Source organism: Loxodonta africana, chromosome 2 (assembly GCF_030014295.1).
Source record: "Loxodonta africana isolate mLoxAfr1 chromosome 2, mLoxAfr1.hap2, whole genome shotgun sequence".
Classification (NCBI taxonomy): Eukaryota; Metazoa; Chordata; class Mammalia; order Proboscidea; family Elephantidae; genus Loxodonta; species Loxodonta africana.
This window is the reverse complement of record NC_087343.1, coordinates 45140280-45153964: the sequence shown is the minus strand read 5'-3', so window position 1 is coordinate 45153964 and position 13685 is coordinate 45140280. Positions and strand designations below refer to the sequence as shown.

The following is a 13685-nucleotide window of genomic DNA, read 5'->3' as shown; positions in this document are numbered from 1 at the left end:
AAAGTCTCGGGAAGCCCGTGAGGGGAGCTAGAGGTGGTTATGTCTGGAGAAACTTGAGATTCAGGGTTAGGTCAGAGCTGGTCCTTGCCTTGCTTCGTCCTCAGCTTAGCCTCAGGCTATCCCAGAGGTAGCGTTCTCACCTTCCATGCAGGAGATCTGGGTTTGATTTCTGGCCAATGCACCTCACGTGCAGCCACCATCCATTTGTCAGTAGGGGCTTGTGTGTTGCTGTGATGCTGAACAGATTTCAACAGAGTTTTCAGAAAGACATGGGGATCTGCTTCCAAAAATCAGCCAATAAAAACTCTATGGATCACAACGGAACATTGTCTGCTCTGCAACCGATCATGAGGATGGCACAGGACTGGGCAGCGTTTTGTTCCGTCATACGTGGGGTCACCATGAATCGGCGCCGACTCAACAGAAATGAATAACAACAACGTCCTAAACAGGAAAGTTGTACTTTGGCAGAGGACATTGGTTAACCCCATACACAATAAGACATGTCTCTGAATCCTGAGATTGCACCAATGTGAGTCCAGCCAGGAAACTTTAACAGCATCGTGTTCATTTGATAAATACAACTATCAATTATTATATGGTTATCTTTAACTATTCTGTTTACCACTTTGCTTTATTGAAGTAGCTGTCTTTAAAAATCAAGACCTTTACTTCTTTTAGACCTTCTTCTTTTGATCTGAAGTGCCACTAGAAAGTACTAGAGTCCTCAATCATTCATTGTTGAGAATATGCCATGACTTGCTTGCCTTTCGCTAAGACGCGAGCTATAGGAATGAGACTGCACAGGCTTTGTATGAGAAGCAAAAGAAGTTATGCATAAGTCCCTTCTGCCTGTTAACAGTTCGAAATGCCAGTAAATTATGTGGCAGCTTATTTTTTCATTCAAACAAGTATGCTTTACATTCTTCAAAACCTAAAAAATGCTAGGATAAAGAATATCCCCAAACCCTACTTCACGCATTCCTGTCAGTCTCCCATAGTTCAGTCCATTTTGCATCTTTAAGGTTTTTTTTCTCCCCACTCCAATTGTATAGACAGTAGAAACCTAACCAGTTGCTGACAAGTTGATTCTGACTCATGGTGACCCCATGCATGTCAGAGTAGAAATGTGTTCCGTAAGGTTTTCAGTGACTGGTTTTTCCAAAATAGAACATCAGACCTTTCTTCCAAGGCACTTCTGGGTGGTTTTAAACCACCAGCCTTTCAAAGGTTAGCAGCTGAGTGAATTAACCGTGTGCACCACCCAGGGATTCCTGTAGACACCCAGGGATTCCTGCAGACAGCATATTTTTGCTTTCATGAATAAGACACAGTAGAATACTGCAGATTCAATCAATTGTAATAGAAACAAGATTTAGTCTAAAGACATTCAAACTCTGGAGATTCTGGAGCATATTTGGTTATACCTTGGATTGATATTTCAATATACTTCTAAACTTTATCCTGTATTTCTTTCTTTCCTCAGGCCCTGGAAAGACAGATGAGTATCTCTTGGCCAGGTTCAAAGGTGATGGTGTAAAATACAAGGCGAAGCTAATTGGCATTGATGATGTGCCAGATGCAAGAGGGGATAAAATGAGCCAAGATTCTATGATGAAACTCAAAGTAAGCAAATGTCCGGCATGAGGGGATTATATTATAAGCTCTTGTTTGCCTACATCTCAATTATTTGAAGGAAAAACGGTTGTAATCACATAATTGATCTAGTAGAGTCTCATTTTATGAGAAGCCATGAGTTTGCTTGCATATTTGAGCACTATACTAGAAGGTTAATTTAATCAAGCATCGCAGATTCTGGATCGCCTTTCCCTTTGGCGGATTCAACATTTGGACTAACAAAGCCTGTCCCTATCATTTTCCTCGTTCAAAAGCTGTGCAAATATGTGTCTTATTTGTCTTACTTTATTGGTGAGAGGAGAGAATATCTTATTTTAGACCCTGGGAGTGTTCAGATAAAATTCAGGACTCTCCTTGGAAGCTAGTGTCATTAAGTATCAGTCCTTTGGTTTTCTGAATTTTTAAATCCTAGTACTTCTTTTTTTTTTTTTAGTACTTCGTTACTATGTGAAAATAACTAAATAATACAAGGCCTAAAAGTGACATCTTTAAAAACAGTCTGGTTCAATCCCCTTGTCTTTACCAATGATGATTCTAAAGCCAAGAGAATTAGAATGACTTTTCCAAGTTCACATAGCTAAGTCATGAGGTCCTGGCTCGACGTCCTCTCTTCCATCTGCAGTCTCTTGTGAAAAGGTCCCTGTTCTTTCATAGATGGTAAATCAAGCCAAAAGCAAAGATGACTGTCTTTTACATTTTTAATATTAGAAGTATTGTAGAACACTTTTAACTGGATTTGTCTTGCTTTCCCAACCTCATCAGGGAATGGCGGCAGCTGGTCGGTCTCAGGGACAACACAAACAAAGGATCTGGGTCAACATTTCACTCTCTGGGATAAAAATAATTGATGAGAAAACTGGGGTAAGAATTCACTTTTATTGACACTGGCCTCACCGACCAAATCTGACAATTTGCTCCTTGAATTTAAGCCCCCCACCCCATTTCTTTTTCAAAGTTCTGTAAGAAAACACACACCCATAGTATTATCTCTCCAGAAGTAACAGGCAGAAAATAGGGTAGGAGGTGAGGAGTCAAGACACTTTATTTTGAAACTCATTTCCTATAACATATATGAATCCCAACCTCTAAACACAGGTATCCTATTAATCCCACTTGGGTAATTTGGAGATCTCATGTACACAGAACTAGAACTAGATGAATAGTAGCCCCTGGTTCATGACAGTATCGTGGAATTATGCATGAGTCTTATTTTATTTTGACATATTGATCACAGGTAAAGTAACCCAAAGCTAGAGCATTACCCATAACATACCTAGGTTTTTTAACCTCTCTATTCCCTGCCTCCTCACCCCACAGAGGTAACTTGCTTAGTTGTTTTATCACATATGAACAGTCTTACTTGGTTTTTTTGAAGCTCATCAAAAGGCTTTCATACAAAAGCCTTCTGGGACTTTTGTTTCTACTCAATGTAACATAATAAGATTCACCCCCTTAAAACGTTTCATTCATATTCTGTAGTAGCAAGGCACTGCTGGGAGCCCTCATGACTTCCCAGAGAAATCCACTGTACAATATGCAAAATCAGCTTTTCAAGTGTTGGGCCCTGGAACCCTACTGTATACCCACTGAACCTGCTGGTCCTCAGGTCCCGGGCATAAGAATCCGCACAGCACTGTCTCCATCCTTCTTCATTTTCCCCAGCCCAGCAGAGAATGGTGGCAGGTTTCCCTCACATACATTCCCTCTCACCTCAAACCTTCCAGGCTACCCAGTGTAAACTTTTAAGTGGCCTGAGGCATTTGGAAACAAAAGCCAAGACACATTCAACCCACATACAAATATCTCTGAAGAATTGAGTCCTGCCACCTGCGTGAAAGAGCCCTGGTGGAGCAGTGGTTAAGAGCTACAGCTGCAGACTGAAAGGTCGCATTTCAAATCCACCAGCTATTGCTTGGAAACCATATGGGGCAGTTCTACTCTGTCCTGCAGGATAGCTATGAGTCAGAATCAACTCAGCAGCAATGGTTTTACCTGCATGAAAGGAGCAAGAGAAAGGGAGAGAAGGGGCGGGGCTCAAACCCATTGCCATCTAGTTGATTTTGACTCTCATAGCAACCCTAAATTCATAAACTCCCCACTGCGTGGAACTCCTGTATAATGGCACGGACTGTCTATGTGAGGTTGAGAAATACTTGGTGACAGCATTTGGTAACTTACTTGCAGAATGTACTGGGGATGCATGTTCCAATAATACTTAGGATGGTTCCTTGGCCATCTGACCATCGTCAAAGATCCCTAGGGACACTCCACTAGCTCAGTCATGCTGCTCACTTATGTTTGCCTTTGAGGTGGGAAAGTAGACCTGCTTGGGCTGGTCTATATACCCACCTTTGCTTTAGAAGTTCTTGGTGTCCTAATCCTTAGTCCCTCCTTGCTAAATGGCACCGTGTCTTTAGGCTAGGGATAATGAAGCATCAGTATTTTAAGAGTGAGCATTGGTACCACTTTTTTATTTTTGTTTTTCTACTCTTCCTTCCATTTGGAGCCCTTCCTAGCAAGGTAAATATAGCTCTGGCCTTCAACCAGAGGCTGAACATTCTCTTATCAAATGTTTTAGCCTCTTCATATCTGATACCTAGTTGTCAAAAAAACCAAGCCTATTGCCATCGAGTCAATTCTGCCCCATAGCATTTCCAAAGAGCAGCTAGTGGATTTGAACTGCTGACCTTTTTGTTAGCAGCCAAGCACTTAACCACTGCACCACCAGGGCTCCAGTGCTTAGTTGTACTAGATTGTAGCTTTCTAAATACATCTTTATTTATGTTCCTTTTGCAGGTAATAGAGCACGAACATCCAGTAAATAAAATTTCTTTCATTGCCCGTGATGTGACAGACAACCGGGCATTTGGTTACGTATGTGGAGGAGAAGGCCAGCACCAGTTTTTTGCCATAAAAACTGGACAACAGGTAAACTCTAAGTCTTGAAGTATACCTAGGAACTTGTCACCTATTGGAAGGAGTCCTGGCAGTTCAAACCCATCACAGAAAGATGTAGCAGTTTGCTTCCTGTGGTCCTATAGCATTGCTCCATGGCAACAGGTGGCACTGTGTGTCCCCTTTTGAGCAGAGAAGTGTCTGTCAGTCTACTAGAAATCTTGATGAAAACAATCGAATATGGGAGGATTAAACCATAACCCAAAGAATGACTACCTTCATTCACCCAAATATCATTAATATTCATGTAGTTACACAAGGATTATGAGAAGAGACTTTCTTATGAGGTCCATGCTACTTTTAGAATAGCAAATTATTCCTAGAAGCCTTGAAGGAACTAGGAAGAGGGCTGTGATACCTTTTCTTTTGTTTAAACACTTTCGTTAACCTTGCTCTTCTTTATGTATGATTGGCAGGGGGTGATCTCCTATAAAGCATGGGAGGGCCCTGAGGAGCTTTAAGAGAAAGGGGGAAACCAGTGCTAATCAGAACTGTTGGGGAAAAAAGGCAAGAAAATAGTAAGATCAAAATACTCATGAAATGCTCTCTATTGCTTCAGGCCGAGCCACTAGTGGTTGATCTTAAAGACCTTTTTCAAGTTATCTATAATGTAAAGAAAAAGGAAGAAGAAAAGAAAAAGGCAAGTACTACAGAAAACAGCCTCTCTTACATTTAGGACTGTATTCAGGACTGTGTTTGAATGTTATGTATATATATGGCTTCGCTAGTGAGTTAGAAATTTATTGTCTGTTTTCCTGTGAAGGCAGTGGATGGAGCTTATAGTTGAGCACTTTTGATTTCCAACCTCTGGTTCTTATTTTTTCTTCCAACGAGCTTCATATTGATTCAAGGGTCTGTACAGGACAGGTTTAAATTAAGTAAACCATTCAAGTCCAGTATTGATATGAAAAGGGGAGGGGAATAAGGGCAGAAATAATGTGCAAGAATCTCTTGCCTTATTCCAGTGAAGCCCTAAGTGTATTTGTTCTCTTATTTAACTCCCTTTAACTACACTGACTAAAATCACTGAATTTCTGTCTTTCTTTTTAGACTGAAGAAGCCAACAAAGCAGTAGAGGTAAAAGTGCATCTTTACTTGTCAAGTGTGTATATGTGATGTGTAAACTCTTGTTTAACTGCCCAAGCACTTTCCACACCTAGTTTTTCCCATGTTTGTGACCTCTGGCCACTGAAGATGTAGAGTTGAATGATCATTGCCAAAATCACAACTGCTTCGCAAGTCAATACAGTAGGAAAATAAAATCTGTAGGGAAAACTCAACAACTAAACCCTTAAATATTTGCCATCTTTTCAGAATGGGAGTGAGGCACTAATGAAGCTTGATGAACAAGCTACCAAACTGAAATTGGTATGTACGTGTTGTTTTAAGATTCCTACTTTCCTGAACACATCTACTTCCTGTAAATGTTGCTAATATCAAACCTGGATTAGTTAAATGAAAATCCAATTATGACCACTGCTTTCCTAACATTTGTGTAACATTTTTGTCAATATACAAAGTAACATTTTGAGTAGACACATCTGAATCTAATCAAAATACTTTTTTAAGGATGTTGATTGACCACATGGATTTGTTTGGCGACATGTCTACACTTCCTGACCTATTTAGTGAAATGAAAACCAATTGTGACAACTATTTTTCCTAAACTTTAGTTTAGGAAATATTTACTTCAGTATACAAACTAATCTCTTTTGGTAGACACATCTGAATCTAATTCAAATACTTTTTTAAGGGTATTGACCAGATGGATTTGTTTGGGGACATGTCTACACCTCCTGACCTAAATAGCCCAACAGTAAGTGTTTGTTTTTAAATTTGTAATATAATGGAAATGACATCTATAACCCAAATCAGCAATTAACCAGAAATCTTGAGCATCTCATTGAAACATGGAACATGACTACTGATTTTTCTCCATAAAGTACAAATGGCTACTAGAACAAATTCGAACCTTCAGTCACTGTTAAGAGTCTATCAGCACTAAATCAGACATATTAATATTTACTTAGAAGTAAAATCTCAATATTAGGTCAGGTACTGTAGTGCTTCTTGGTATTCCTTGGGACCAGTGGGAACTTGAGTAAAAACCCTTGGCATATATGAAGGAAGTATGTCTGTTAGATGATTAATCATAGCCTCCTGGACTCTTCATTTTTCACCACTCTTTCTGTTTCTAAATGCAGAGTAAGCTTGTTGTGAAGTAAGACTTAACATAAGCGAGAGACTCAGTTACGTTTAACCAGAGCTTACCTTGTTAGATATCATTCTTTACATGATATCATTGTGTATTAAGTCTTCTCAATATTGATTGATCCATAACAACCCTGTGAGAATAAAGCAGTATTTTCCTTTACAGATTAAGGACATGGGGCTCAGAAAAAAAGTCATTTACCCAAGCGAGGGAAACATATCCCAAACTTAAGCCCAGGACTTCAGACCTTCTCGAATAGGCCGCAAATGAAAATATCCATATTATTTTGCATGACTTCTGACAACTTCTATTATTTATTAAACAATTTCTTAGGTATTTTCTTTTTACAAGTCACAGCAGTGAGTAGATGTACAGCATCAGTGATAACATGGAGTTACTATCTAGAAGGGAGACCAACATTAAAACGAATTACAAAGCCTATTAATTAGCTACAGTGGGGTAAAAAAAAAAAAAAAAAAATTTTTTTTTTTTACAGTGGGGTGGTATGATGTTAATGTGCAGGATATTTATCTAGTTTAGAGGTTCAGAAAATGCTTCTAAAGAAGTGAGTTCCTTGACTTGAACAAGAAAGATGAAAAGGGAATAACTAGGCAAAAAGGAAGTAGCCTAGAATAATGCAAAGTAGTCTAGAATATCTAGGATTCTCCCTTTTCTGGGCATCATCAAGCAAGCCTGCGTGACCAGGAAGGTCGCAGCGATTCAAACAGCAGAGCAGGTGTGGCTGAGATCCTCACTTCCCAAAGAGCTTTGCAGACAATGCCAGGCCTGTGAAATCTCACTGCATAAAACACCCAGGCCAAGTGAGACGGGGAAGATCACGAGCCCCCTGCACTCTTCTCTGCTTCCGACCCTATGAGAATCATAACGTGCAATACGGCATTTTATAGACCCTAAACACCCTGCAATAAAAAAGTTAGTTTAATGTGCTTTTAAGCACATGTCTATAGAACCTTTCATTCCCTTTAGTGTTTATTACCGTTTGAAGGATAGACTTTTGGAAATACTGCATTAGATGACACCAAAAGATCCATCCTGGCTCTGAGTTTCTTTTGATTTCTAGGCCACTTTACCCCCATTTTCATTACTATAGACCCACCCCCAAATTAAAGTAATATTTGAATAACCCTATTTCCAAGTATAACTGACATTCAAACAAGTACATTGAGATAGAGAGCAAATCATTCGTGATACGCAGTGAAATTCCAGAAGGATAAGCAAGGAAGAACGGACTGTTTAATCTGCTCTGGAGACTTCTAGAAACTTCTGAAAAAGGAAACGAAGAACAATATGGGCAATCCTGGATCTCATTTATATTAGATTTCATGCATTCTCAGAATTGTTGATTTATAGGAAAAAAATACAAGTTGTAGTTAAACTAACAATAATTAAAACAAAACCCATCTAAATAAATGATAACTGATAAGTGAGCAAAAGCTAAAAAGGCTAACCATCTGCTGGTTAGATTTTGATAACATGTTCCTATGTATTGACTCTGTATCTACAGATCACACAATAGATAGATTTCTACTTGGTCAAACCAGCATGTTTAAAAATATTTCAAATCTTGCAGTAATTGCTCTGGAAGATGGAAAAGAGAAAGAAATCTTAATTATCCGGACTTTATTAGTGGTGTCTCCGACTCATCTGCTCCTTCCCCCAAGGAGTATAAAAAATTGTTTTATGTCATTTCAAGTAATGCTGATGTTGCAAATTGTCATCCATTAGAACATAATTTTTACTGGAAAACCATTTGAGCATTACCCTCACATAGTGTGTCTCAAAAAAAAAGAAAAGAAAAAAAAACCCAAACACACACATACAAAAAGTCATGCTCTCTAACTTTAAGAACTTAACCATTTAAAAGCATAGTTATAAGAAGAATTTAAGGCGTGATCCACTATCAAGGAGATTAAATCTGGTGTAAGGGATGAGATCTGGTAACAAAACAAAGTACAAGCGCCATGTATTCGTAAAATGCTACAGGGTGGTACTGGTGAAGTTGAAATAGGAGGATCAGTGGGGAAAGATTTTGTAAAGAATCTGCATTTGAGTTGCATCTTTGAAGTCTACAGGAAAATAGATGGCAATTAGGCTAGAAAGGAATTAGGTTCTATTGTGGATCATTTGAATGTTCAGCTAAGGAAGTTTATCTTAATTTTGGGAGTAGCAGGAAGCCACCAAAGGCTTTGAGTAGGGGAGTCCTGGATTTGGCAGTCTATCTGGGTAGAATGGTTAGATAAAATTAGCTACCTGCAGAACACCTAGGCTGTGGAAATCAGCATTTAAAGCCTCGTGTTTGTGCAGACACCTCTTTGGTTGCCTGCATGCCTTCCTCCAACCCACATCTACCCAACCCTCACCTGACCACCTTAAGAGCCCACTCCACCCACTGCCAATAGTGACCTTAAGAGCAGAGACTGTAATTCACTTTCACGTGGCCACTGCCTGCTCTTAGATGCTCAAAGATGGCTGAGTGGATGCAGTATTGACAGTCCAGGAAGGAATTAATGAGGCTCTGTCCAAGGGGGTGGATGAGGAGTCTCACATTTTTCGGTTGTAGTCTGTGAACTGTCAGTCTTGGATTAACGACAAACCAACCTGAGGAGAGCCTTATACATTTTACTTATAGGCTGACTATTCAGAAGCCTAACATTGTGGTTCCTGTTTGGTGTCCTCAGAACTTCTGAAGTATATGAAAAGCAGAACTCTACCAGCAGTGAACACCCAACTGTTCTAACCAAGAGGTGGCTCATGATAAATGAATGAACACTGAAATCACAAGCTTTGTAATAAACTTTGTCCTACCCTTTGATTGTACAAAGATCCCCACGTTAAGAGATCTTTCAGTTCATTTCTTTGATTTAAAAAAAAAAAATTTTTTTTTTTAATTGAAATTCTTTCTTTTGATAAAGTTTTCTGGTTATAAAGAGAAAGTCTGGTTTTTATTTGTGTTTTTATTCTCCGTAGTAAAGGAAACCAGAAGATAGAATACCATTTAGGTCTGATTTTGCTGTCTCTCCTTTGGTCACGGAGTAGGATCTAAACTTTCTACAAGTTTGTTCTTTTCTTTAAAAGCCAAGGAGGCCTATTCAGGTCCTCTTTTTACTTCCTAGCTTGAAAATTTCATATCCCTTTGAGGTGGCTTTGGTCCCTAAAAGGTCCCAGATGATCGAAAATACTTAGTGATCTTATCAGGTTAACGCTAGCTCTCTAGCTTCCATTTCACTGAGGCATTTTTTATTGTTCTTGTGCTTCTATGGCTAACAGAGTTAAGTAGTTAACAGATCAAAGTTAGTAGGAAGGTGTGTCAGTATGATAGCTCCATCCTAGAATGAATCCGAATTAGTTATGTCAGTGACTTGAATAAGGACATGTCACATTTATCAAATTGGTGCTTTTATGCCAGGAAGGTTATCTTCCCTACCAATTGAGAACCCAGATAACAAACACACCAGAAAAAAAAAGATAAAAAGAATTCAGAAGTAGTAGAGTTACACATTTGGATGTCGTTCACATTAAGACTTAACCCATCTCTCCACCCTATACTTAACTTAAAGATTAAAGATTAGTTGTCTTTAACCACTGAATAGATGTGGTGATTGTCACAAGTGAGGCAACTCTAAACTATGTTCAAAGAAAATGTATAACAAGGGAGGTCAACGTGATATGTTAAATTATAGCGATATCTTGAGTATCACTTTCCTACAAGGATATTGGCAAAAGATTGTATCTGGAGGAGAGGCTAGGATGGTGAGGATGAGAGATTCACCTAGACTAGCACCTTCAACAATAGCCTTAAATATTTAAGGAGGCATAGCCCATAGCTGTTATGTAAGGGAAAAATCCCCACCCTCATCCCAGAGGGAAAAAATGAACCAATTATACGGAAATGTATTTGACCTTAAACTTCATAACAACCAGAATGATAAAATATGAATGTATTAGCCTCTCAATTACTCAGAGAGGTGAAGCTAGATGAATTTGGGGGCACAGTAGGGTGGACAGGTACATCATATAAGAAGCTGGGCTAAGCTTCTGAGGTCACTTCTTATTCAAGCTCCATATACCTAGAAAATCACTTAAAGGGAATTGATTGCTAGTCTTTTCAAGACTTTCTGAGCCATGAATTGAAACAATGATGACCATGAACTCAGCCGTGTGTGTGCGAACCTGAGTGAGCAGACATGAATAAAGTAAGCAACAGTATTACTTAATGAGGGTCCCACAAAGTTGAAATTTAAATAAAATGGCACGGGGGGGCAGGGAAGTGGTAACTGCAGACAGGGAGATGGTGGGGTAGATGAAGACCAACTACTTTGTCAAGACCAAATTCTAATGGAAATTTAGATAAACCTGGTGATTTTATGTAGCTTTCTCATTTGAAGTCACAACATGGACTAACACTTTCTTTTTTTTCCCCTTTTCTTTCCAAATGTGATAGGAAAGCAAAGATATCCTGTTAGTGGATCTAAACTCTGAAATCGACACCAATCAGAATTCTTTAAAAGAAAATCCATTCTTAACAAATGGCATCACCTCCTGCTCTCTTCCACGACCAAAGCCTCAGGCATCCTTCTTGCCTGAAAATGCTTTTTCTGCCAATCTCAACTTCTTTCCCACCCCTAATCCTGATCCTTTCCGTGACGATCCTTTCACTCAACCAGACCAATCGGCACCCTCTTCGTTTGATTCTCTCACATCTCCAGATCAGAAGAAAGAGAATTTGAGTAGCTCGTCTACTCCACTGAGTAATGGGCCCCTGAATGGCGATGTTGATTACTTTGGTCAGCAATTTGACCAGATTTCTAACCGGACTGGCAAACAGGAGGCTCAGGCAGGCCAGTGGCCTTTTCCGAGCACACAGACCCAGCCAGCAGTGAGAACTCAGAATGGGGTATCTGAAAGAGAACAAAATGGCTTCCATGTCAAATCCTCCCCGAACCCATTTGTGGGGAGCCCTTCCAAAGGACTGTCAGTACCGAATGGGGTAAAGCAGGACTTGGAAAGCCCTGTCCAGTCCTCACCACATGACTCCATAGCCATTATCCCACCTCCACAAAGCACCAAACCAGGAAGAGGCAGAAGGACTGCTAAGGTGAATTGTCTTCTCCACATCTCCATTGGCAGAATGCATGTTCGGTACCAGAGGGTGGTGTGATACATGCTCTCTTTCCTGCTGCTCTTGTAGCTTCCTGTGTGGCTGTAAAATAGAAGGTGGGACAAGACTCATCAGTTCTCCAGGAATACCTTTCTCTAATCGCTGCCGTCCTTAAGCCTCTCACTCAGCAGTGTTTGTCACACATCGCTTTCTGTTTGCATGTCTTGTCACTTCTCATTAACTAAACACAAGTTTTTCCATTTTTAATGCTGCTATGCTTCTGTACCTCTGGTAAGTTTGACCGCCACGTTCTGGGAGGGGGGGTGTGAGTTCTTATGATTCCTTTTGTCCCTTCCCCCACACAAACACACCCCCCCCACACACACACTTACCATGTTGCATTAATGCCCTAGGTGGTCGTGTAAAATTCTTGAGTTTGCGTCCGCTTTTAAAAGCTGACTGCATAATCCATTGTCTTAGAAGAAACATATATTTACTGTTCCCTCTCCAGTGCAGCTTTATTGAAAGCAATTTAGAATGAGGTGTCTGTAGGTATCTTTTTCAGTCTCACATTTAAACATGCAGGCTGGCCTCATGATTAAGACGGAGATTATCTCCCTGTAGACTGGTTCAAGTCCAACAGAATGATCAACAATATTTAGGCTGCTTATTTATAGTTGCCCCTTTTTTCCCCTCACTTCAAGCATTGAGCTGATATGGAGACGGGGCAAATGTGTGAACGAACAAAACAGATTTCACTTTGAGAGTCCTAGGTTGTATCAGTTACGAAGATCCAATATGCTGCCCATTGCAGATAATCTCTCTGTGTGTCTGTTCTTACAACAATACTTGTCATTTATTAGTAATAGAAAAAAGCCTTTCTTTTTGTGATTCTCAATTTTGAGGTAAAGAGTAAAAGACAAAATCATGGTTGCTGAGTAACTCTTCTGTCTCCCTCCCTGTCCTGTCAGTCTCCAGCAAATGACTTGCTTGCATCAGACCCCTTTGCTCCTCCCATCTCAGAGTCTCCACGACAGACCTCACCTACAGGACAACCTGCAGCCCTACAGACCAACCCTCTGGATCTCTTCAAGACAAGTGTTTCTGCCCCAGTGGGGTCCTTTGTGGGTCTAGGTAGGTGCCTAGAGATGGAGTCAGGTGTAGTTCTGTTACTTCTGTTTATGAAGATGCGTAGGGAAAAGGTGTTTCATAGCCATAGAGGGTGCCATAGACATACGATTTGAGCACCCTAGAGAGCTCTTCTCCCAATTTTACCCTTGTGCAACCCCACCACACTTGATACTCTTGACTTATAACAGAAATTTGACTCCTTGAGTTGCTTCTGAGCAGACACCCATGTTCAACATTTGCTCTTACCTGAACCAACTGGTAATAGCCTCCTGGAAAACAGCTGTAAAGGACTCTAAAAGTCAGACCAACTTCAGTAAGGAAAAGGGGTGAGATGAGAGAGCCCTTTCTACCATGTGTCTCGGGAACATTAGTAGCATACATGCCTGCTGTGCCATTTGCCACCATTACATTGAAGACGTATCCACTGTTAAAGCCTGTATTCCTCCTGATGGCCAGTAATTAAATCTGAAGAAAATGTAAGTCATAGGATGAAACTTCTAGGCTATGGACTTCTGTTACCTAGGCATACACTAGGCGTGTGGACAGGCAAGTGTCCTGATCAGTCTCTGAACACTAAGCCGTAGCAGCTCCTTGCTGATATTTTAGCTAGCTGACTGTCTTAGTAGAGTC

At 40.1% G+C, this 13685-nt stretch overlaps 1 protein-coding gene across 6 annotated transcripts in view; it reads left to right on the top strand.

The window, feature by feature from the left end:
* The window catches only part of DAB2 (DAB adaptor protein 2), a 57606-nt gene that overhangs the window by 34438 nt on the left and 9483 nt on the right, over window positions 1-13685 (top strand). For 4 of the 6 annotated variants that reach the window (XM_003407894.4, XM_023545436.2, XM_064271497.1 and 1 more), the window contains 9 exons: window positions 1487-1626; window positions 2401-2499; window positions 4435-4566; window positions 5153-5233; window positions 5644-5670; window positions 5908-5961; window positions 6347-6409; window positions 11268-11921; window positions 12896-13058. In XM_003407894.4, coding sequence (XP_003407942.3) covers window positions 1487-1626; window positions 2401-2499; window positions 4435-4566; window positions 5153-5233; window positions 5644-5670; window positions 5908-5961; window positions 6347-6409; window positions 11268-11921; window positions 12896-13058 — 1413 coding nt within the window. Of the gene's footprint in view, window positions 1-4; window positions 533-1486; window positions 1627-2400; window positions 2500-4434; window positions 4567-5152; window positions 5234-5643; window positions 5671-5907; window positions 5962-6346; window positions 6410-11267; window positions 11922-12895; window positions 13059-13685 lie in introns of those variants that run through there. The other 2 variants (XM_064271501.1, XM_023545437.2) reach the window with 2 other exon arrangements.